The sequence below is a fragment of the Malania oleifera genome, chromosome 11 (genome assembly GCF_029873635.1).
Source record: "Malania oleifera isolate guangnan ecotype guangnan chromosome 11, ASM2987363v1, whole genome shotgun sequence".
In the NCBI taxonomy this organism is placed as follows: Eukaryota; Viridiplantae; Streptophyta; class Magnoliopsida; order Santalales; family Ximeniaceae; genus Malania; species Malania oleifera.
The window spans coordinates 19,398,311-19,422,247 of record NC_080427.1 but is presented as its reverse complement, the minus strand read 5'-3'; the positions used below and the strand labels follow the sequence as shown (position 1 = coordinate 19,422,247).

Here is a 23,937-nt window from a genome sequence, read left to right as displayed (position 1 = left end):
TTATATGAAAAAATACTTATTTAAAAATAGTTTGAAATTACTTATTATAAATATCTTTTCAGATAAAATCATTTTTCAGAAAATTTTTTTTTAGAAAATACTTATTTTATTTAAAAAATAAATAATTTGAAAAAATATTATTTAAAATAAGTTATTATTGACATTGCTTCTTGATAGAAGTACTTACAAAAAATATTTTTTAAAAAAGTACTTATTTAAAAAATAGTTTAACTATCTTTAAATTGTTGTACAATAATTTTTTTTGTACTCTTGAAGAGTGAGTTTTGAAGTATAATAATGAAGTAAAATAACTATAATATTTTTAAATATTTTTTAATAGTTTAAAAATAATTATTTGATTAAAGACAAAAATAAGCATTTATTGAATAAAAAATTTAATTTATTTAATTTTTAAAAATTTAAGGAAGCTGTTATTTTCTTTTTCGATTTTTAATTTTTATTTATGATATTTATTTTCATAAGCTGTTGGCGCTTGACAGTACACATAAATTTTTGACACACAGCGGCCAAAACATTCGTCTGTGTATTTAAGGATATTTGATCCCGCGGCCGTAGCTGTTAAAGTTGATCCCGTCGCCGGAGCTTTCTGGCCGACGGTGAGAAAATCCCCGAACGAATCTAGTACGCATGGGTTTCAACTTCGTGGTTGGCGTTCTTGGAGTGTTGATTCTCGCTCATGCCGCCTATTCAACCATCCAACGTAATTTCATCATCTACGAACACCTTAGGGTTTGAAATCTTGAATTAGATTCTAGATTTTAGTTGGGATTCGGATATTGACTTTGATCGTATTGCAGATAGAGGTTTGTTGAAGATCATGGAAGAAGAGTTTTCAGGACTTCCAATGAATGCAAGTATTACAGTTTTTCTATTGATATTGGTCTGGTGTGTTGTGTGGGCTTGTCGTGTTTATGCATATGGGATTTTACGCAGGTGGTGGCTGAGTTGCTTCTGGGTTTAGCTTTTTGTATGTGGGCAGCGTTGACTGTGCCGGGGAAGTTTCTTTCGATACATCCTGACTCTGAGGAGAACAGGTACGTTTTTTCTCAGTTAATTTGTGAATTTCATTTTTCTTGTGAAGTAAAATAGATGTGGAAGAAATGAGAAGTCTCTATTAAGGAGGCAAAGTAAATTTGGGCCGAAGTGTGGTACAATTTGTTGTTTATGACTGCAGCATGCAGTTCACATTGATATGCCCTTAGTTCGGGATGCCTTGCCCACATAGGTTGTCGCATGTCATATCATTGATAACAAATTGCTGATTAACTTGCATATGAATGTGTAAATTATGAACTTTTACACTATGTGCTTTGCAACATTGTTCCTGTGAAAGGGTGATTTAGTTGATGTTAAGATTGTAGGAGTTGGAGGCACAGACCTAGAATAACTTAGGTTGAGTTAGCAACAAAGGATTTGGAAGCTCTCTTAACTGCTTGAGGATATTCGTGCTGAATGGCAAAAAAACATTCATATAGATTATAGATGATGCCACTTTGTGAGACTCGAGGCTTGGTTCTCATTGTGTGTGAACTCTGCAAAAAGGTTTTGGTGTAAGGATTGAAAATTTCAATTAGAAACTTCAATCACTCCTACCGAACTCATTTGCATCATGCCAATTTTCTACTGCCACAGCCTTTCTGTCACAGATTTGTTAGTGTGTGTGTGTGAGAGGGAGAGAGAGAGAGAGAGAGAGAGAGAGAGAGAGAGAGAGATAATTGATACTAAACTCAGTTGTTTATGTTTACAATATGGTATACTTGATGAATGACCAGAGGATGATTTATACTACTTATGTGTTCATGTTTACATGGTAAACTTGATGAATGACCAAAGAGATGATTTATACTGCTTTGGTGCTCATGTTTATGATATGCTAAACTTGATTTATCGGGCTTTGGATCAATAATGAGGTTTCTCCTTTATGACTGATTAGTCATGGGTTCGAGGCCAAGGAAACAACTTCTTTGCACAAAAGTAGGGGTAAGGTTCCATACATTGCGACGATCCTCTCCCTACCCTCGCAACGCATGGAGCCTTGTAGTCCAAGGACGCCCCCCTCCCCCCCCTTTTTTTTTAAAAAAAACTTGATGAATTACCAAGAAGTTATAAAGTTGATATATTTGTTAAACTTGATCAACCAGAGTGTGAATTAAATTTGATTTTAGTTTCTTTGTTTGTACCTACAATTGCCCATTGTAGCGAGATCGACTCAAATTTTCTATCCCCCAACATATAGTTTTTGTATACCCAAAGTTATCATTTTCCAAGTTGGGAGATGGTTTATGACATTTTTTAGGGTCTAAATTTAATCAAACAAACGTTTACACGAGTCTAAATTATGCCACACAAGAAGCTGGCCTATATTATTACTTAAATGGTTTACAAGACTCATGGTGAGATGCCTATCTCCACTCTAGGATTTAAAGCAAAATTGAGCACCATAGTACCAATTTCGAGTTGGACACCTTTATCAATAAGGGTAATAGGGTATTGACACTGTAAATGATCCCTCAAAGTTCACCGTCATGATAAAGAGTCCACGTGCTTGTCAATTATCCATTGGCGTATGCTTGTATGTAGTTATATTCACCCCATTTGATAGGTTTTCTTAGGGGGGAAATTATTAATATCTTTTTATTTATTTATTTATTGAACTTTACTAATTGAGATAAAAGCCTTCATACTTAGTCAAAATGTTCTTCCTAGAGTCTAACAAAATCTTTAGAAAAGCATACACTATTCTACTGACTAGGTATGCTTGCATTCGTCATTCTTTCCTACTATAGATATTCTTCGGTATGTATTTGTTTTAGTTTGTTTTTCCTTTTACTTTTGTAAAGTGAAGATTTCTCATCCTCTTTGTACACTCCTCTTCTCTTTTAATAATTTTTTTCTTTTTTCTAAATAAAAAAGGTTCGCCTGTCCATTTGTAGCTTACACTAAGATAGAAAATCTTGGAAGTTAGAAGAAGGTGACGTTGCAAGATATTTATTGTCAAAGGTGATTTTCCCTCCCTTTGAGAGCCATCTATTCTTCAAGAAGATGGACAATCCTTCGCAACATTCCGCCATTGGATCCTATGGTGAAAATGGCTTTTGCTTTACTGAGTGCAGGCGTGGCATAGGGCCCAACAAAGAAGAAAGTAAATATTAGGGTTAATATAGCCACCATTCCTAAGTTAAACAATTCAAGTGATAATAACCTTAAAATCGTTCATTGCCTCTAACTTATCTAATTTAAATGATTGGAACTTAATTGAACTGCTATATAACTATTTCTAGTTAACATATGCCAAAATGATAGGAATCCTAATCACTTTGATATTGGAAGTCTTAGGATCCTGGGAGGGATGGGAAGGGGTAAGGGATGAGAGATGGGATAACTTCCATCTAGGAAGCACTGATATTGACACCAGACACAAATAGGACATGATACCAACACAGTGAGGCTAGAGGCCGAGGTTAATGCTGTTCGGGCATGGATGAGCTATTAATCTGTGCTCATTGCCCAATACTGTAATGCTGCTTAGGAAAAGATGGCGAAGTGATTGGAGATCTAGAATCACATTGTGGATTCGAGATGTAATAGCTTTGGGGTGAAGATGACAATGGTCAATCATGAGGAGTCCGCTCAATAGCCACAAGATTCGTCTACCCTCGCCCAACTGCTAGTAGAATGAGATTAGGTTTCCGTTTTTTTTTTTTATGTTGTAATTCTCTGGCTAAGTCTCAAACATTGGCCGAATTCGAATAGTTTGATAAAATATTGGTCATACTTTTTTTTGTAACCTCATTTGACCGACTAAGTCGATTGGCCTTGCCTTATTAAACGGTTGGCTTAGGCGATGCTCATCATGCGTTTTGCTGGGACGATCATGGTGTAACCCTCCAGGTGAGTACTGAGATTGGGCAATTATGACTTCATTCCAAGAGAGCTACTCTATTTAATAACACTTATCATTTGTAAATTAGTAACCATAATGCTTATTTATTTATTTATTTTTAAATTTTCGGCCCAAAGTATGTGTTACCTTTATTGTCTTCCAAGGCCAAATGGTTTCATGATCGGTCAACTTATTTATAAACAATGCCCCCTCAAGGATGTTGGACTCAAAAGTATTTTGACTAATCAAAAGTGGGGATTTGTAGTTGATTACTTGATACTAGACTTAGGCTAGGCTAGGCTAAAGGATGTTCCTCGCCTGACTCGAGGAGATGGTAATTGACTTGCTGATGCCAATCAGACTTACTAATGCTGATTTTGCGACAATTTGGTAACAATTTGCCGAAGCAAGTTTTCATGCAATAGTTCACACCTCTCATGAGGTAACAATCACAATGAAGACAATTGTGAGCAATTTGAATTGTGAGATGAGATCTTGGATGGAGAACATGTGGAAAGACATGTTTGGTTGTTTAGAACTCACAACAGAAACACCCATGAAAACATCCACGACAGCTTGTCCGCAATCCTTCTATGGGAGTGGTTGAACCATCGCCTATAATTATTGTGATGGACTTAGCCAACTTACTCGTTTGTAGGTGGATGCTGGGGGGGCAAGTGTCATTTGGCCCACCATCTCGTCTTGGCTGAGCCATCACTTCTGATGATTTCAGCCAAGCTCAATAGCATTGGAGGCAAATAACTCTTGTTATAGAGAGCATCAACTATAAAGATCATGAGAATAGTCCAGAGGTCAATTATATAGAAAAGGATGAAGAGGCCAAGCTCCAAAATTATGAGAACTTCTCCTTAGTAGCCGAACATAATATGGAGAATGAGGATTTTGACTCGAAGAATGCAAAATCTTTTTTTCAATCAAACTCTAAATTTATGAATACTCTTTGGTGACCAATTACATTGAGGACAAAGATTTTGACTCGACTGGACATGAAGAGTACAAGAAGCCGTCTCTGGCCGAAGATTTAAAACTTGCCGATCACAAAGGCCAAAGCGATCTTGAGAATGAAAATTGTTAGATTGCTACTTTACCTAAAAACTTAAGTTATTAGGTTGTGGGCCAACAATGTATAGCAAGCTTTAATAGTCCCCCGCATGTGCAAGCTGACAACGCGTGGAGAGATAAAAACATGATAGGTGACTCCTATTACAGGGAATACAATAATTTTTTTAAACACGACACAAAATAAACACGAGCAATTAGACTAGAACCTAGGACCTCCAAGTAACTTGCTCTGATACTACTCTACCTAAAAGCTTAACCGTTGTGGGCCAACAATGCATATCAAACTTTAACAAAAATAATTTTAAGACTGATCTAGAAGTTGGCTATCGACAATGATCTTGAGTCAAGCGAGGAACATCTTTAGCCTGGCCTAAGTCTAGAGGCGGGTGATCAACTACTATTTTGCACTCTTGATTGGACAAATTGATAAGAATCCAACATGCTTGGGGGGCATTGTTTATAAATAAGTTGACCGATCATGAAACCATTCAACCTTGGAAACAACGAAGGTAACACATACTTTAGGTCGAAATTTTTTTAAAAAAGTATTATGGCTACTCATTTACAAATAATAAGAGCCATTAAATGGAGCAACTCTCTTGGAATGAAGTCATAATTGCCCAATATCAGTATTCGCTTGGAGGGTTTCATGATGATAGTCCAAGCGAAGCATTTGATGAGCATCACCTACGCTAACCTTGCCTGGGCATGAGACAGATTATTTTGAGGCAACGTGAATCATTCGCAGAAAGGTCATTGAAGATAAAGCACTCAGGGTGACGATCTAGTTAAGGTGGAGAATGATTTGAGGTGAAAACTGCTTTAACAAAGCTGATCGACTTAGTTGGCTAGATGAGGTTATGAAGAGAAGTATAACCAAGATTTAATTTTATTTAGTCTATTCGAAATTGTCCGACACTTGGGACTCGGGCAAAGAATTACAACATGAAAGAAAAATTCTCCCAACATTTGGGTGAGGGTAGATGGATCTTGTAGCCATTGAGTAGAGTCCTCATGATCAGCCATTGTCATCTTCGCCCCAAAACTATTGCGACTTGAAGCCTTGAGGTGATTTTGGATCACCAATCGCTTAGCCGTCATTGCCTGTGTAGCATTATAGTATTGGGCGATGGCATTAACCTTAGCCTCCAACCTTGCTAGATCCAGAAGGAATTCCAAATTGTATCTTAAAGATGCATCTTTGGTGAGATTTCACTCCTTTGGCTAGGATCTCATGGCAAGCATCATGCTCCCAAGGAACCTTACGAAGGAATGTTAGGAGTTTGCCGATCCACTTGCTAATCAAAGGAAATTTGGTGGACATTGCTTCAATACCAACAACCTTAGTGAGGAGGGATTCTACTCTTGCCTCATCAAACATAATTGAAACCCCATTGGAGAGCGATGAAGATAATCCTCATATTGCCTATACCAATGTTGCCTTTGGAGAAGTAGCCGGTGGTGGAGGAAGACCTTTTCCCTTTGAATGAGGGAATAAAAAAATGCTTATAGAGAATTCCTAGCTTACATGTTGGCGATCGTGAATGAATCTGGATAAAAGACTGAGAATAAAGGAAAATTGTTTCCCTACTAGGGAAGTGAGGAGTAGAGCTTCAGAATGGAAGCAGAAAAGAGACTAAAGCTATGAAAAGATAAAAGAAGAGGGAGTCTTAAATAAAGCACAGCCAAATGGAAAATCCTAGGAAATTAACCTTCGTATTGTGAAGAATTCATCATGCAATCATGCTAGATAGTAGGCAGTTAAAGGGAAGGGATGGCGGCCAAGGGACAATGCTCGTGTAAGCGATTAAGTGACAAAGATCGCCTTGTTACTTGAGAAATCACCTAGTCGTTCTAGTTATTAATTAAGTGGAAGGTCGCCCAAGTGAGACACGAATCTAACATCGCCTTGGTTGGGAGAGACTAAATTCAAGCTTTGGATGGTTAAAAGGAAATCGCCATAATGGGGTGTGGTATTCACCTAGGCGAATACCACCTCTTTAGGCTACTAAGGACTAAACATTTTTAGGCCTTTTTAAGCGCATGATGCATTGCCTCACAATGGATGACACTGAGAATTGACCAAGAATATTCCAAGTAAGGATTACTCGAGAAAGGAAAGACGCAATGATTTGTGAGGGCCAAAACATAGGTCGTGATTTATGACTGCTCATTTATAAGCATTATAACTAGCCAAATGGAGCAACGTGGGGGGCACTGTTTGTGCCATCTTTATGCCCCTCCTTGGGATATCCTTATAATCACCTTGCTATGACAATCACTTAGGCACGTGGCAAATAAGGTGGATAAGTTACTGCGACATCCATTTAAGAATTACAATTGCGTAGAGTTTAACTAACTCAAATATAGCCTTATCATACGGGAGGTCGCTTAGTCACTAGGCGTGGTGATAACTCATTGCCAAGCCCAAAGGAGTTATAAATAGAGGTTGCTCAGTCACCAAGAAACAAGACAAGCAATCATCGGGCTTGGCATGTGAGAGTCAACTATAATAATTGGACTATTAATGCTTAGAAACGGTCCCAATTTATAATTATGCATTTAATGATTTGAACTTATGATTTGTAGTCGTAGCTATGTTTTGGGCACTATTTGGGGTAAATTGTAACTCCAAGTCGCCATCACCCATCTCATCGTCATCAATCCATGTCACCATCAACACAAGATATCCCCTATTTTCCAATCACCCTCTTAAATCATTTTATCTTTAAATTTTAGTATACTTCCTCTTTTAGACTCCACCACCTAATTCTCTTGCATCGATTTATGTTTCTCTTTTTCTTCCACGTACAAATTTCTAATACTATGTTGTAAAGTCAAACTAGTTATTGTTAATGGTACTAGAAGAGGGAGGGATAGACCTAAAGTAATTTGGAATGAGGAGTAAGGAAGGATTTAACAGCTCTTAAGTTAGAAGAAAATGCGCTTGATCTAGTGAATATGGGAAAAAAGATTCCTATAGCTGATCCCATACCGGGACATAAGGCTTGTTATTGTTGGCATGTTGCATTTTAAAAAAACTGAGGACATGTATGGAATAGAAAAAAATTGTTGGAAAAAAGGCTGTTTTTTAAAGCTTTGAAAAGCTTCAAATCCGTAAATTTTAGAAATTGCCCAAAGCTAATGGCTAGCTTTTTAAAAAATGATTCTGTTTATCAAACATGTCATACCTTGCTTTTACTTTTTAAAAGAAGTTCAGCGGGAAAAAGGGGAACCAAACTGGCCCTCAGTTGAGCAAATTGGAGGATTACAATCCATGATAATCCAAAATTTTAACAAAACCACAACATTAACATAAAATATGCAAAGGTGTTTTGGACATGAGCCTGCACTTGGAATGAAGCTCAAGCTGCTTTCTCATCCCTTTCTCCAATGGGTAATTAAATGAGTAGTAGTTCCCTTAGAGGAGCAAGCCAAAAACACGCAAAAAACACAACCAAAAAAGCCTGCCATGCATTCACATATTCAATTCAAGCAATCAACTTATTATAAGTGAATGGCAAAGAGTTTGTACCCAGCTTACAATCAATAAAAATATTCCTATTTATGCTTCTTAACAATACAAACAAAAATTCCTCAATACTGTTCCCAATTATGTAAAAGAGAATTGATGGGGAAACAAGGGTTGCACTCTGCTAGTTTTTTGTGTTTACCATAGGCATGGACATAATTTAGGGCTTTGTTTCCTTATTAGTTTTTAGAAATGAAGGAAAAGCCTTATAGTTCATCCTGAAGAGAAGCATATATAAAGGGTCCATCAACATTTGATGTGGCATACATTAGAATTAAGAACCTTGATTGTCTTTTTGCCTAGTTTTCCCTTTTTCATTAATTTTCTCATTATTTTCCATTTAATTTCACTCTATTTTCCATTTAATTTTCTCATTATTGTCTATTTTCCATTTACTATGTTCTCCTAAGCCACTTGATCCTGTATCAATGGTATCAGAGCTTCAATTCGATCCTCACTACTGCGTCATCAAACCAATATCACTTGTGCCCTGGCCATCATCACGCATACCCTTTCCCTACCCAAGCATCACCACCATCACATTGATCTCCAACCATGATGGTCTGTACACTGTTCTTCCCATACCAGTTGAACCCTATTCATACAGCCTATAATCACGTGACCTATCAGCAATCGACTTCAGCTAACCATACCTTCTCATTCACCTCAACTGTAACCTGATACACCATCCAAACCCTAGCCTTTTCTCACATCTCATCCATTAACGAAACAAAACCCTAATCCATTTTCTCCCTTTCAGCCAATCCACAAGCTACAGAGCCCCCTTTGATTTGGATCAAAAAGTGCAGCTGTCAGTTATAGAGAGAAGGAAACTGCTGAAAAAAAGGAGAAATTTAGGGCCATTTAGTTGTGGAAAACATTTTCCATTTTTCCTAAAAATTATAAAAATTTCAAGTTATTTTTTAAATTTCCAGTATTTGTATTAAAGAGACACAAGATAAAGAGTTTGTTTAGTTGTGCAAAGTAATTTTTTATTTGTAGACTTCGAAATAATTACAAAAATCACCACTTGTTTTCCAATTTTCCCAAAAAATTATACAAAGATAGCATGTGGAATCATGGATTTTGGGGCTTGCATTTGAATTTTTTTGTGGATTTGGAAGAAACTCAATACATAAACCATACAAATCAAAGTCCAAGATCTAAATTACTTGCTCCCATACGCATAAGAGTTAGAAATCAAGAAAATTATATAAATATTGAAAATTGGAAAATAAGGTGGCGTTTTCATTATGATTTGCAAAATTAGGAATGGAAACTAAAACTATTTCCACAAGCAAATGATGCCAAAACCTTTTATTATTGTTCATTTATTTCATACAAATGCTGAAAATTAAATAAGTAGCTAACTTTTTTCTTTTTGTAATTCTTTTGGAAAACTAAAATAGAAAATGAAAATTGTTTTCCACAGCTAAACAGACCCTAGTGTTGCTGCAAAGAGAAGTGAAGAAAAAAATAATGGAGGGCCACTGCTGCTGCATGTGATATAAAGAACACATAGCTGGAGTGCTGGAGGCAGTTGATTCTTTTTCTTCTTCTTCTTCTTCTTATATATATATATATATTAATATTAAAAGGAAAGAATGGATGCTGCTGCCAATTGAAGGAGATACTAACACTGCAGTTCTCATTGTTGGGTAAGGTGGTCGACTCAGATCTTCACTTCTACAGACAGAGGCATCCCAGTTTTTTCTCTGAAATCTGATCAGCTTGGCACCCTTTCTTCCAATTGCAGGCCATTTCCAGTCAACTTTCTGGACCAAGTTGCTGCTGTGTTGGCTCTTTGATTGACAGCCATTGCTTCCCGCCCCTATTGTAGTCTTCTGCCCTTTTTTTCCCCTTTCCAATGTACAACTATCTTGAGAGTTGAGACTCTAAACCCTCCTTTTCCCTTTTAGCTCAATTCATTCCTCTAATTAAACAATAGCCCTAGCTCCAAAACCCAAACTCAGACACATAACCAACATCCTAGAACCAGACCCAACCTCCTTTATTCGTAATCCAGTTCCCTTTTATGAACCCAAGCCCAACCTCTTGTCTTGGCCCCAGTCAGGATCATCCTATGTTTGCAGTAACTAGAGTCCTTGGTCCCGGTCAGTTTCCAATGCAAAAAGAAAGAGCTAAAACTGTGGAAAAAATAGTAAAAAATATCTGAACTTTCTTTGTTCAGAAACTGTTATCTCATATTGCCAATTTATTGGTTTGTGTACTTTGCTATCTTCTTGGCGAGCTTATCTGCAACTTTGTATCATAGCTGTCAACTTGAGATTTGAATTGTGCATTGAAATCTCATTTTCAGGAATGTTGAACATAATTGAATCATAAGATTCAGTACAAATTTCCAAAATTGATTCAAAATAACATGCCTGCACTAAAATGTGAGTTACATACAAAATAGTAGAACAAATTTAAATTTTGACAATAAAAAAAATCATATTTCATGTGTTTGCTTTCCTTAAACAATAAAAAGGGAAGGAGTCAAGAAAAATTAATAAAAAAAAAATAAACTTTGAGGGAAGGAATCAAGAAAAAACAATAAAAAGTGAACTTTTGGTAAAAAATCATATTTCGTGCATATGCTTTCTCTAGTTAAAAAGCAAAAGAAGAAGAAGAAGAAGAAGAAGAAGGGAAAAGTTGATCAATAATTGAACGAACTACCCAAAAAAAAAGAACACACCCTTGAATCTGAAACAAAACAATGGAATGTGAATACCACCTTAGCGGATGAGTGTTCTGTCCTCCCTTCCCAATAGCGGAACATTATAATCCTCAAGAGTGAAGAATGGTAGCCAGTGAATTAATGGACTCTAATCAATTCATTAGATTCAGGGGGTTGAGTGATAGATTTGGTAAAAGTTAAGTTGTTTTTGATTCTTTAGTAAGATTTGAATTGATTTGGTATGGAATTGATATGAAGTGAATTGTGATCTCGACTCAGTGCTCAAATTCAATTTCAAGAAAAGGGTATGTCCTTGCTTGAGAAATTGGGCAATTATGCCTCCTCTTCAAGTTGGTAAATTTTGCAAAAGGTCCGTCTGATCATTTTGCATGCTTATGTTGACCTTTTCATTAGTTATTCCACAATATATGCACTTACATTTAGTTGACCATGGACATTATAGAGAATGTGCACACCTCCCTGATGATACTCATAATCTTGCTAATTGCATCTTACCCAATTCAAATGGATATTTCTTGGAAGAAAACTGATAATTTTCATACATTGCATGGTGTGCGGATGAAACTTGTAAAAATATCACTCATGTTTGGAGCGCAATAAATGCCATCTCTAACATTCCCTTTATGGGTCAAAATTACAACCTAAATCTCATTTGAATCCCTATAAGAGTGTTTGGGTAGGCAATACTATATTACTACACATAACATTCTTTGATTACTATCCAAAGGAGTAATTATTCGAGTTGCTTTGATGGAGCCTGCTGTGATGAAAAGGGAAGGGGAAGAAGAAGAGACAGGGATAGGGAAAAATGCACACTCTATTCAATTCATTAATCTCCAGCCTGCCTAAACCTAGTTACATCATGATTATTTATAGAAAAGTAAGAAATACAAAAATTATGGCTAAACCCTTGCAATTAAAATCCCTAAAGTATTGTTTGGGAGCATGGATTTTTAGGCCTTGGATTTGTATTTGTGCGGACTTGGAAGAAACACAATATGATTTTATACTACGTTTTGCCCAAACCCACACAAATCCAAATCCAAAGTCGACCTCCATTGTCCAAATATAGGCTATGTCTACGATTAAAAGCTCAAGTTTGATTGGGTGTGCGCCACGTTAAAAGAAAAATAAGTTGAAATATGGTACTAAGAAGTGTTCGGGAATATCAAGAGTAAAAAAAATAATATTATTTTTGAGTTTGCTAGGTTGGATAGGTTGGAGGAGTGCGAGCTATTGTGTGAGGAGGATAGAGCTTGGAGGGTCCACTTTTGTAATGTTTTGGAGGTGCTTTTGTTGGGGGAAGAGTGGAGTTGTCAACAAAAATTGAGGTTAAAATGGTTGAAGGAAGGGGATTGTAACTATGGCTTTTTTAAGTTTTACTCAAATGATTGTAAGCATAAATTGGTGTTGGAGGGACTTGATTGGAGTCCCATAGGGGTGGCTAATGCTAGTTGGTTAGAGCAGCTCTTTGAAGTAGAGGTAGTTAAGAGGGCAGTGTTTTAAGTGGATAAGGATAAAGCTCCCTCATGGCTTTATTGTGTCATTTTTTCTAGATAATTGAGAGGTGTTGCAAGAAGACATCATGAGTTTTTTGGGGAGTTTCATGGTAATGGGTTGGTGAGAAATAGTGATTGAACCTTATTACCCTTATTCTTTGGATGGAGAGGTTGAGGAGGGTGAAGGATTTTAGGCCTATAAGTTGATAAGTATTTACAAGGTTTTAACTAAGGTCTTGCTCAAGAGACTCAGAGAGGTTGTGTGGGATACTGTGGCTTCTATTAAAGATAGGCAAATTTTAGATGTAGTTATGGTGGCAAATGAGGTGGTTGAGGATGTGAGGAGTGGGGTGAGAAGGTTGTGGTTTTTAAATCTTATGACATGGTGCATTGGGGCTTCCTAGATAATGTGATGTGTAAGACGGGGTTCTGGGGTGGAGTGGAGGAATTGAATAAAAGGGTGACTTCATTCAACAAATATGTCAATGATTGTACATGGACATCCTAGGGATTTGTTTCGTAAGGTGCATATTTTTTTGGAATATTTTAGAAGATTTCAGGGTTAAAGATTAACTTGTCTAAAAATGAGTGGCTGGAATTGATTTGGATAATATTACCGAAGAGGGTTTGAAGACTCTAGTTGGTAGCAGTTCATTGGCTTGGCCTTTATTGCATTTAGTTCTTCCTTTAGGGGGTAAGAATATTTCTGATGCTTTTTGGGATTGAGTTGTTGAGAGAGTGGGGAGGAAACTAGAAGGCTCTTTTGAGATAGAGGGGAGGAGACCAGAAGGGTGGTCTGAGAGTTTATTTGTTGTTAGGGGATTGTATTACTCTTATATCTCTTTCTAACATCCCCATTTACTTTTTATCCCTTTTTAGAGTTCCTGAGAGTGTGGCAGGGGTTTTGGAGAGGATTTTGAGAGACTTTCATTGGACAGGAAGGAGAATGAGAGGGATCATCTAGTTATTGGGATGTTGTTTGGTAGCTTGTGTCCGAGGGGTGTCTGGTGCTTTGGATTCAGTTTTGGGAGGATATTTGGGTGGCAGAGGTTTTGTTGGAGCTGTTGGTGCCTATTCTTTTTAAAGTATCTATTGTTCATAATGTGTCAATTCAACTTTTTTCTCTTCAGAAATGGTGCTCTTTCATGAGCTTGCCTCTTTACTGAGTGTGTTGGACCCCTTTTTTTTTTCAACTAGAAAGGGGGATGCTCAGATTTTTCTAGAGTTTTCTTCAGGGTCCTTGTCTCCCAAGTTCTTTTTCATTCATCCTTTGAAACCTTCAGTCAAGTTGTTTTCAAGGCAAAGGTTTCTTTTAAGATTCAGGCTTTCATTTGGACTCGTAACTCTTAACAGGATTGACATGAATGGCCCTTTTTTTTTTCCAGATAATAAAAGAAAATCTATTAGATTGAGAAAGAGAAGTTACAATGTAATGGGACAAGAAATCTGCCCCAAGAAAATAAAACAGAAAATACAAAAAAGAAAGAAACAATAAAACAAATAAAACAATAAAGCAAAAAGTGCATTTAACTGAGAAAACCCCTTTTCAATCCATTTCCATCATAATTCACAAGCAGTTAAGATTTGCTAGCTCCCTCTGACCCTTCTTCACTTTGTACTTACCCCCAACAAGACACACTTCTGTTTCTCCAGCATCACACATTTTTAAATCCATTCTATTCAATATCTCTTGGGCTTCTAAAATTCTTCCTTGGAATCATCTCTGGTGTAGGAAAACTTCCATCATTGCACTGCAAGTTATTACCCAATCCATTGTTTTCAAAAATAGAAACCCTCTCCAATCCTTCTAGCAGGGCTGGATGAACATGTGATTGGTCCCCAAGATCATCGCAGAAAATCAGAAGCATTACCATATTGTTCTTGAATCTCATCCAACAACAAACCCCCATCACACTTAAAACTCACTTGAGTCATCACTATCATTATTAGAAAAATTTCGCCATTTCTTAACCTCCTTTCCTTTACAAACTCCTTTACTTCCTGTATGCTTCCTTTTATCTAGTACATATTCCACAATACTCAACTCCCTGCAGAATCTCTCCTAATACACTTTGGCTTTGTTTCACCAATTTGCTCCCTCTTCTCTTCATATAATTTCTTCATTTCTTCACCCATCAGAGCAGCCTGCCAATGAATGTAAACCTTAGGGCCCTTAGATTTTTCAGAATTAAAATCTGAAACATCAGATTTTGTACCCAATCCATCGTTTGTTTTTCTACTTCTCCTGGATATACCCTAAGGCCCTTAGCCTAATATCTGTATGTTGTATCGTGAGTCCAATGAGACTAATGTGCAGGTTTTTTTTTCCCCATTACTGGGTAACAAGACATCTTTGGATGCTCTTTTCTCATATTTGGGTAAAGCTTGGGTGGCTCTGCAAAATGTGCATGACATCTTGCTTGTGAGATTTGAAGTTTTTGGGAAGTAGAAGAGGGACAGCTTTATGGATTTGTGTAGTATATGCCATTTTCCGGACTCTGCCTTGAGAGAATGCAAAAATCTTCCAAGGCGACTGCTACTCTTTGCTTTGGGAGAGTTAATGTTCTTGCTTCTTTTTGGGCAATCTTTTGGGATTTTTGGTGCAATGCCTCTGTCCAATTTTTGAAGGGATTGGAAGGCAGCATTATTGTAGTTAGTTGATTTATGGAAGGTTTCTGATCCTTCATCTTTTCTACATTTATTTAGTCTTTAATGGATTTTTTTGTTATCTAAAGCAAATTTAAACATCCCATAAACTAAGAATTAAAATTCTAATTAAAATCCAATGGGCTTAGCTCAAGTCTGCTTCTTTGAATTAGGCCTCTAAATAGGCTCAAATGTCTCTAACCAAATAGTTGCCATTTGTCCTACACCAATTCCCACCTGCTGGTAGAAAATTTAGCCTTGGCTTTTGATCACAGAAGTATAAAAACTGCAAATGCCAGATGCCTGCTGAGACCACGAAACATGTCCTTGTGGCAGGGAAAGAAACAAGCAAGCTTATAGTGTTGGTGGCAATAGGAATGTTTGCAGAAAGTACTCTGATCAAGTCAGATGTATCAGCACTGTGAACCATTGTGTCAGTATAGTCTTTAAGCCATTCTTCTTTCATATCATCCACATGGTCTGTCTGGACCCCTACAAATAAGCAGAGAAGGGAAAAGGAAGGAGGCCCTGGCAAACCATCAAGAAATTGCATGCCCCCACTTTCATTCCTTATTGCGTCTTTTGACTTCATGGCCCAAATGCTTTTGCTCTCAACTTGCTACTCCTTACCAAGGCGTATTTGAGCCGCCCTATGGACATGTAGATGTCCCTCATGTACAATTCCCCCTTCCCATTCCCATTCCCATTCTTCTGTCTCTCATACCACCATCCACAAATTGTGCAAGTATCTTAGAGGACGAACATGTTGCATATATCGTGGTGTCATGGAAGGAGCCTCTACATTTGATTTCATGCGGGCTGTGGAAGTTGAGATTATTGCCTTAATGCATATATCTTGGGGTAGTACATCTATCGTTCCTTTATAGAGGCAAGCTTCCCCTCTCATGGTGGTTAAAATTGCAATCAGAGATCATTCAATCATACAATTCTGCCGTCCTACTTCATTATTAAAATGATCTTGATACTATGTATAATTGCGATTGGGGCAAAATTGTTAGGATTGTGGTGGGATCGTAAATTCCTGCAATTCATTACTTTTAATTTTTTACCAAATTACTTGCACTATAGGTTTGGTTTTTTTTTTTTCCCCGTATAATGTTAATTGTGGACTCAACATTTGTTTTAGATCAACATTCATTAAGTGGTTAAAACTTCAAACGTCAATATATAGGTTCAGGATATTAATTAATATCTAATTCACTAATGCATTTGATGATAATAATGATGATGGTGGTGATGATTTTAATGATGAGCTGGATGAAGTCTCCAATAATGATATTGGTGATACTAATGTACCAAATAGTGGTTTGAATGTTAACACAAATGTTTATGATCTAGCTTGATCTTTTGGATTTTTTTGTTTGCTTGCTTTTTTAAATAAAGTAATAAATAATGTATATTTTATGTTCATCTTGTATAGGTTTTTATTGCCTAATTTTGCTAAAATTATGTTTTCTTTCCCCCTTTGTCCTGCAAGTATGTGTTCCTTTTTCATTATAAACTGCTTTGATTTAGGAATGCAACAATTTAAATGCTTGATCTCATTGCTTGTTATTTTCCTTGTCTTGAACATTTACTAGTTGAATACTCACTAGACAATTTTTTAGATTTATAATATTTCATAAAATATTAGTAGAATGTTGCGATCCGTAATCTGATGCTACAATCCAAACCATCCAGCAAATTTCATGTAGGATCCAAATTTAACAAAATTTTCCCTACTCGGGATAAAAGATGGGGATTGCACTCAATCAACAGGATTTTATTGAATGGATTTTATTCTATATTTTTTAGTTTTTGGAGATTTGATATTGTTGGATTTCTTTATTTAATTTTTAGAATAGAATCCTATATAAATGCTGCCCATATTTGGGATAGCTTGTATTATTGAAATTGACAGCCCTAATTGTGTTTTTGCTTAGTTTTCCCTTTCCCTTTGCTCTTTCCTTTGTTTTCCATTAATTTCTCTTTCTTTTATTTTCTTTCTTTTTACCTCCACTATTTTCTATCAAGCCAACTGGTCCTGCATCAAGAATCCTTGAAATAATAGAGAAAGCTTCAACCAAATAGAACTCCATGAGTTTGTAGGGCTGTCCTTGCAGTGATTTTGACAGATTGGTTTACTAATATGCTCTTCCACACACACTCATGCCCCCAAAAGAAGCACCATAGGATATAGTGCCTTGGGGTTGGCTTTTTCCTTGGTGGGCAATGAGGCCATCCATGGGTCTAGAACTGCCCAAAAACTCATCTGTTGTTGAAAACTGGGACATCTTCAACATCAGGTGTCGTTCTAGACACAAGGAGTGAAAAGACACAAAAAAAATGTTTGGTGGGGGGGGGGGGGGGTTGGAATTTGGATCCGGTGGCAATTTTCTGGGTATTTTTTAAATTTATTTTTATTTTAAAATTTTATTATTATTTTTTTTGGTTTCCAATTTTGCTATAGGATTTCCAAAAATTTTCACCTTTCCTATGCAGGGCAACCCAAAATATAGGTTTTTACTTGCCCGTTTATTTGTTCAATGTCCGAAATACCCTTGTAAAGATCAATTCAATTGAAAAAACAAGCTTTTTAATGGATTTGTTTTCAACAATGGGCAACTTGAGTAGTGGACTTGCAATTTTGAATGTTCATGGGCTTGATGGGTTCCATGAAAATAGGATTGATAAAGTGAGGGCCAGAAGGAGGTGTCTACAATAAGTGGTAGAGTACAATGATAAGAATGGCAACCTAACTCCAAGGCCAAATTGTGCACATTAGACACCCTCTGTTAGAGCACCTCAATGTTACCTAGATTGTAGAATGTTCCGATTCCTAGAATGGGAATGGGATGGTGGTAGGGGAACCTAAGATGTTCCTATAATGGGAATTGGATGATGGTAGGGCATATACTCTGAAATGCAGTATTTTTATGAAAGAAATGGAACTTTAAAAAGAGATGGAAGAATATACAAGGAAGACAAGAAATCACAAAAAGAAAACTTGATAAAGTACAAAAAATAATACTAACACAGCCAACTAAAGATGCTGAAAATCAGAAACCAAAATCAGTAAATAACCAAAAGGGAATACTGCACTGATGCAAGAAATTTAATTTCCGTTAAGGGCAGAAGGAACTTGCCAAAACAATTCTCTTTAAGTTGGATCAGCAAAGACTTCTTCAATCTCCAGTGTCGAAGCCGAGAGGAAGGCCTAACACTGAGTGAGCTCCAGAAAGCATCTAGGGCAGCCAGGTGCCATTCAGTTTCACCCATGCCAGGAAAGATGGAGAATCGCCTACCTTTGAGATTTTCAGTAACCTTGAGTAGGCTGACATTCTCCCATCCAGAGCAAGGTCGAAAGACTTCCTTTCAATGAAGATGGCCTACTTGCCATCGTGTTGCCTGTTGGAGAGAAAGGAGCTGAAGGAGGCTATGAGACAAGGAGAGAAGTTCAAGGTTGTGCTCTGATTGCCAATGAGGTTGTTGATGCCAGCATGAAGGGTGGGAAAAGAGGAGTGGCGTGCAAGCTGGATATGGAGAAGGCTTTTGACCATGTTAACTGGAGCTTTCTGCTGTACATTCTCAAAAGAATTGGTTTTGGGGAATTGTGGTGCAGATGGATCTGTTAGTGTATCTCAACTTCATCTTTTTCAATTCTGGTAATGGCTGCCCTTCTAGTTTCTTCAGATTGTCTCGTGGTCTAAGACAAGGGGACCCCCTTTCCCTCTTATCTATCATGGTCATGGAAGTGCTGAGTCTTGTGATAACTAATGCAAATGAAGGTGGTCTTCTTAAGGGACTTAGCATTGGAAGGCCCAATGACTCTGGAAATCACCCACCTGTTTTTGCAGATGATACTATAATCTTTTGTGAGGATGAGTCGGAGAAAATTCTTAACTTAAGATGCATACTCGTTGGTTTTGAAGTGGATTGAGGCTTAAAAGTCATTTGGGCAGAAGTGAAATAATTCAAATGGGTACTTGTGATAGTGTTCTTTTACTTGCGTGTATCCTTGGCTGTAAGCTCAGAGCCTTCCCCATTTCCTATCTTGGTCTCCCTTAGGAACCAAGTTTAAGGATAAGGGCATTTGGGAAGCTACTTACCATGGACAATCTTCATAAAAAAGGTTTCTCTCGTCATTAGATGCTTTTTATGCTTGCAGCAGGAAGAATCAGTTGGTCACATCCTTCTGCATTGTTCATGGACAAAGAGATTATGGAACTTAGCCATCTCCATCGTAAATCAGAAGTTGGTCACTACCAGCTAGAGTGGAAGATGAGTGGGGGCTTGGAAAAAGACCAGATCAAATAAGGAAGGAAGATCTCTTCCCCTCACCCTCCTTACTATATTTTTTGGTGGTGTGGAGGGAAAGGAACAGAAGAGCCTTTGAAGGAACTACTTCTCTTATTCAGTCCGTCATGGACTAGTGGATCGCTATGATCTCTAGCTGGCATTATGGCCTGGTTGGAAGGGACCCCTTTGTAATCGTTGATTTTCTTGACACCTTTCAGTGAGGAATGCTTCTCTTTGTTGTTTCCCTTTGTACATAGGTGCCTGACATTACTTTTTAATATAATTTCTTTTTGCTGATAAAAAAAAAGAAGAGGTAATCTTGTGCCAAATCAAGTAGTGATCATGAAAAATGCTGCATTTTTCTCTACCGTACCCCAACCTTCCAACACACACCCCCCCCCCCCCAAAACCAAAAAAAACTATATTCTCCTCACTTTGTGTGCCACCAAAACCTTTCATCAACAAAAAGGCCTTCGAGAAGGCAAGGAATGCTTGCCCTCATTGAATTGAATTCTGTAAACTTTAGGCTCCGTTTGGAACTCATAAAATATTGAGGGAAGGAAAGGAAATGAAAGGAAAATATCAAGGAATCAACATTTTCATATTTGGTTATCGAGTAAAGTGAGAAAAAAAAAAAATATAACAAATCTATAAACAAAATTTTGATGTTGTACATTATTAATGTTCAGTTTTTCTTAATTTTTAATCATATTAAAAAAAACTTTCATTTTTGATAATATTTAATAGAGAAGGAAAATACAAGGGAAAATGAGTTTCTCTTTTATTTTCCTTTCCTTTTCTTTCCTCAAGCAAAATCCTTGATCCAAATGGACCCTTAAACTATTGGTAGTTTTGAAGTGGATGAATCTGAGGCTCACTAGTAGCAACAAATTATATGTACATTTTAGGAGTCATTTATAGAAGATCTTCTAATCTGCAAAAGATTGTTGGTGTTAACTCAGTTACGAATGGCCATCCACTCAAAAATCCTTATGGAATCTTAGGGTTTGTTTAGTTTTAAAAAATAATTTTCATTTTCTACTCTGTAATTACATAAAATGCCACCTTATCATGTGGTTTTCCAACATTTGTATAAGAAAGTTGTAAAACATTTTTTTTTTTTTTCATCCTTTTCAAAGTTTTCCACTTGTGTTTTAGAAGGCAATTGAGTATGGCAAAGGAAGGTGTAAGCCTCAAGGCATTGGGGCATAAGGTTTTTTGAGTTGAATTTAATTTAAATATATAAAAAAAACAAATTTTATATATTATGAATAATATTAAATAAATCATGAAACAAGCTATGAAAAATTCCAACACTTCAAATTCACCTTACTCCAGCTGTCTTTGCCCATGATTTGTAAAGCTACAGTCACGTGTCTATTCAAGGAAAGAGTTGCCTGTCCAGCCAGTAGAAATAGAATAAAACACACGTGGGTTGAGGAATTTTGAAGGGTTCCCCACACACGGTTCCTGAAAGTCATAATCCAGACTACAGTTTTCTTGCCAACTTGACTCTCTCCTGCTATTATATGCACATCATCTTAGTGAATTGATGCGAAATTGCAAAGGGTTCATTGAGATCTGTGGTAAGCCGTCGTCTCTCTCAGTTGTTTTTTCAAATCAAATACCATCTTATGTTGGGGATTGAAGAAGTTGGCTGAAGAAAAAGGAAGGCTGAGATAGTTCGTGGGGGAGCTGCTTGCATGCGGCCATCAAGAGTGAAAGTGGTGGGCGAGGCATCTCATTTCTTTAATTCTCTTCCCTTTTTGAGTCTCTCCTTTGGAATTTATGAACAAAAGGGGGCTTCAAGCACTAACGTAATTTTTTTTTTAATTATTTATTTTTGGTTTCTGTTGAGAAATTATGTTCCCATTATGTGTGGAAACAAAAAAGGTGTGCGCCTTTTGCACGATAGCAAGCATGCATTGAAAACGCTTTCTAAACCACTGATCCTCATAAAGTTGGAAAATTGAAAATTAAGGTGTTTTTTTTTTATAATTCTTTTGAAAAAACTAAAAATAGGAAGTCAAAATTGTTTTCCCACAACAAAATAAGGCCCTAGGATTTATTTATTTATTTATTTTTCTAAATTTATAATGCAAATAGTTTGCAAGAGGAGAGAAATTAAAGAAATAGGTCACACATAAAAAAGATCTAAAAACACAAAAAACGTGCATAGTTAAATCATCTACTTCCCCTCTTCAGGAAGTTTGATAACATGGCATGTTACAAATATGCTTATGCATGCAAGTTTAAGTGGCACTTGCATATTTTAGAGAAGATGGTGATATGTTTCTGGATCTGAAAAATATTTTATTTAAGTGAAGTAGATTAATCTTAATACTTAAGAAAAGCATAACACAATATTGTTCCTCATTTTATAATAAAACTAAATATGAAAAATATGGAATTAAAACTTTGGGTAATTTTTTAGGGGTTTGGTATCATTTTCAAGTAATATGAAAATATGAAATTTACAACTAGGAACAAAAAATAAAAATGGAAAACCGTGGTTAATATTTTTAAAACTAAAACAAATTAAAAGGTTGATTGAATCAATAATCATTTGTCTTTGAATCAAATAATAATTAAATTTTAATAAAATAATAAAATTAAAAAAGTAAAAAATTAAAAATATTGTAATTAAACAGAATTTTTATGATTGTTTTACTTTAGTGTTAAAAGAATAATCTTATCATACATTATAATTAATAAATATTTTATTTTAAAAACAGCCATTATTTTTTAAAAAAAGTTGTGCATATTTTTAATTTAATTGTATTTTAAACTATAGTTTTTTATTTTTATTTTAATAAAAATGAAGTATAAAAGAATGATTTATCTAGACATTAAAGTATTCTGGCAATGGCAAAACGATTAAAAATCATAAAATGTGATTTTCAGTAAACAAAAACAGTAAGAAAACAAACAGTACAAACAGAAAACTATCAATGCAAACACACTTGTCATAATTTATTCTTTTTCACTGTATATAAAAGTAAAAAAGAAAAGCAAAAAACAAAATGATATGAAAAAATCATTAAGTTCCTTATTGAAGATCTGCCATGTTTTAGAAAATTTAAACCAATTCATGGTTTTTGCTTGTCCAGTTTTTTCTCCCTTAGCATGTCTTGAAATTAATTTTCTTTTTTTATTTACCTTAGGCCTAAGGTGGCAATGCACTTAATCTATTATGTAAACATGAATATTTATCGACTCAGGACCAGATCATAATGGCATGTTTGGTGGATTCACCCCTTCACTCTGCCATCTCCACTGACAATCAGCTTCATATTCTCATTAAGACACTATCAACTAGGTATTCAAGTTAATCTATTTTTTTCCCCATGTGCATACTTGTGTGCTTGCGGGCGTGTTTTATATATGAGAAATGACTTGACTCGATTTGAAAATGAAAGTAAAGACTGGTGCTTCTGAAAGTTACAATGTTCCCATGCATGGTGCATTTTTCTGCCCCCTTATTTTACAATGATGGTTGATAGATTGCATCAGCATTGCTGTTTGTTGTGGGTGGCTTTTGGATTATTAATGCGAGGATTTGTATTCTCTGGATTGCAGGATTGTTTCTTTGCCAGCCAATCTTGACTTCATTACTTTCAACCATCGGGGCAAAGTATTTCCTTCAGAAATTAATATGAAGTTGAAGTATTAGGTTTCCATTTTTTATCATGAGAAAGGATCTTCCTAGGACCGATTGAGATAACAAGATGCATGAATTCTCCTACAAGCTTGCAAAAGCATGATGGCATTTTTGTGAATTTGGATACTGCTAATAACTTTGGACTGCTTATGGTTATGCTTGCTTATTCTTTCCTGGCATTTGTCTATTTGGTCGCACAAGAAAATCTGAATCAAGTAGTTTTTAATCTGAATTTTGTCTTATGTCGTTGAATGGAAATTTGCATCAGTTGCAATATGGAGAGAAGCTAAAGCCATTTCATCAGATGATGGTGGCGCAAGAGAACTTGCCCCCTGCCTAGTATGTTATTTCGCCCATGGTAAATGTGTATTGGGTGGGATGCCAGATTCAGCATTGGTCGTGAGTGACCCATGATGCAAAATTTATATTTCTATTCCATTTTATGAATTGGACGACTTATATTTCTATTCCACTCCATTTTATGTTTTACAATATAATTTTTCATTTTATTCCACTCTTGTCCTAACCTCTTTTAATAAGATGCTGCAAATGGAGAAAAAAAAAAAAAAACCAAATTCATTATAGCTGAGAGCCTCACAGTATTTTTTGAGT

The 23,937-nt window shown here is 36.2% G+C and overlaps 1 protein-coding gene across 1 annotated transcript; it reads left to right on the top strand.

Annotated features, from left to right (window-relative positions):
* The first annotated feature begins 463 nt into the window (after positions 1-463).
* LOC131168688 (membrane magnesium transporter) lies at positions 464-23,557 on the top strand. The gene is made up of 4 exons (XM_058128315.1): positions 464-721; positions 819-871; positions 955-1,055; positions 23,244-23,557. Exons 1-4 carry the CDS (start codon positions 649-651, stop codon positions 23,335-23,337), a joined length of 321 nt encoding a protein of 106 aa, XP_057984298.1. The 5' UTR covers positions 464-648; the 3' UTR covers positions 23,338-23,557.
* The last annotated feature ends 380 nt before the right edge of the window (positions 23,558-23,937 follow it).

Excerpts from the sequence above, each read along its gene's own strand:
- LOC131168688 (XM_058128315.1), top strand. The coding sequence starts at position 649 with ATGGGTTTCAACTTCGTGGTTGGCGTTCTTGGAGTGTTGATTCTCGCT. Across the intron at positions 722-818 it reads CGCCTATTCAACCATCCAAC|ATAGAGGTTTGTTGAAGATC; the intron begins GTAATTTCATCA and ends ATCGTATTGCAG. Across the intron at positions 872-954 it reads TTTCAGGACTTCCAATGAAT|GTGGTGGCTGAGTTGCTTCT; the intron begins GCAAGTATTACA and ends GATTTTACGCAG.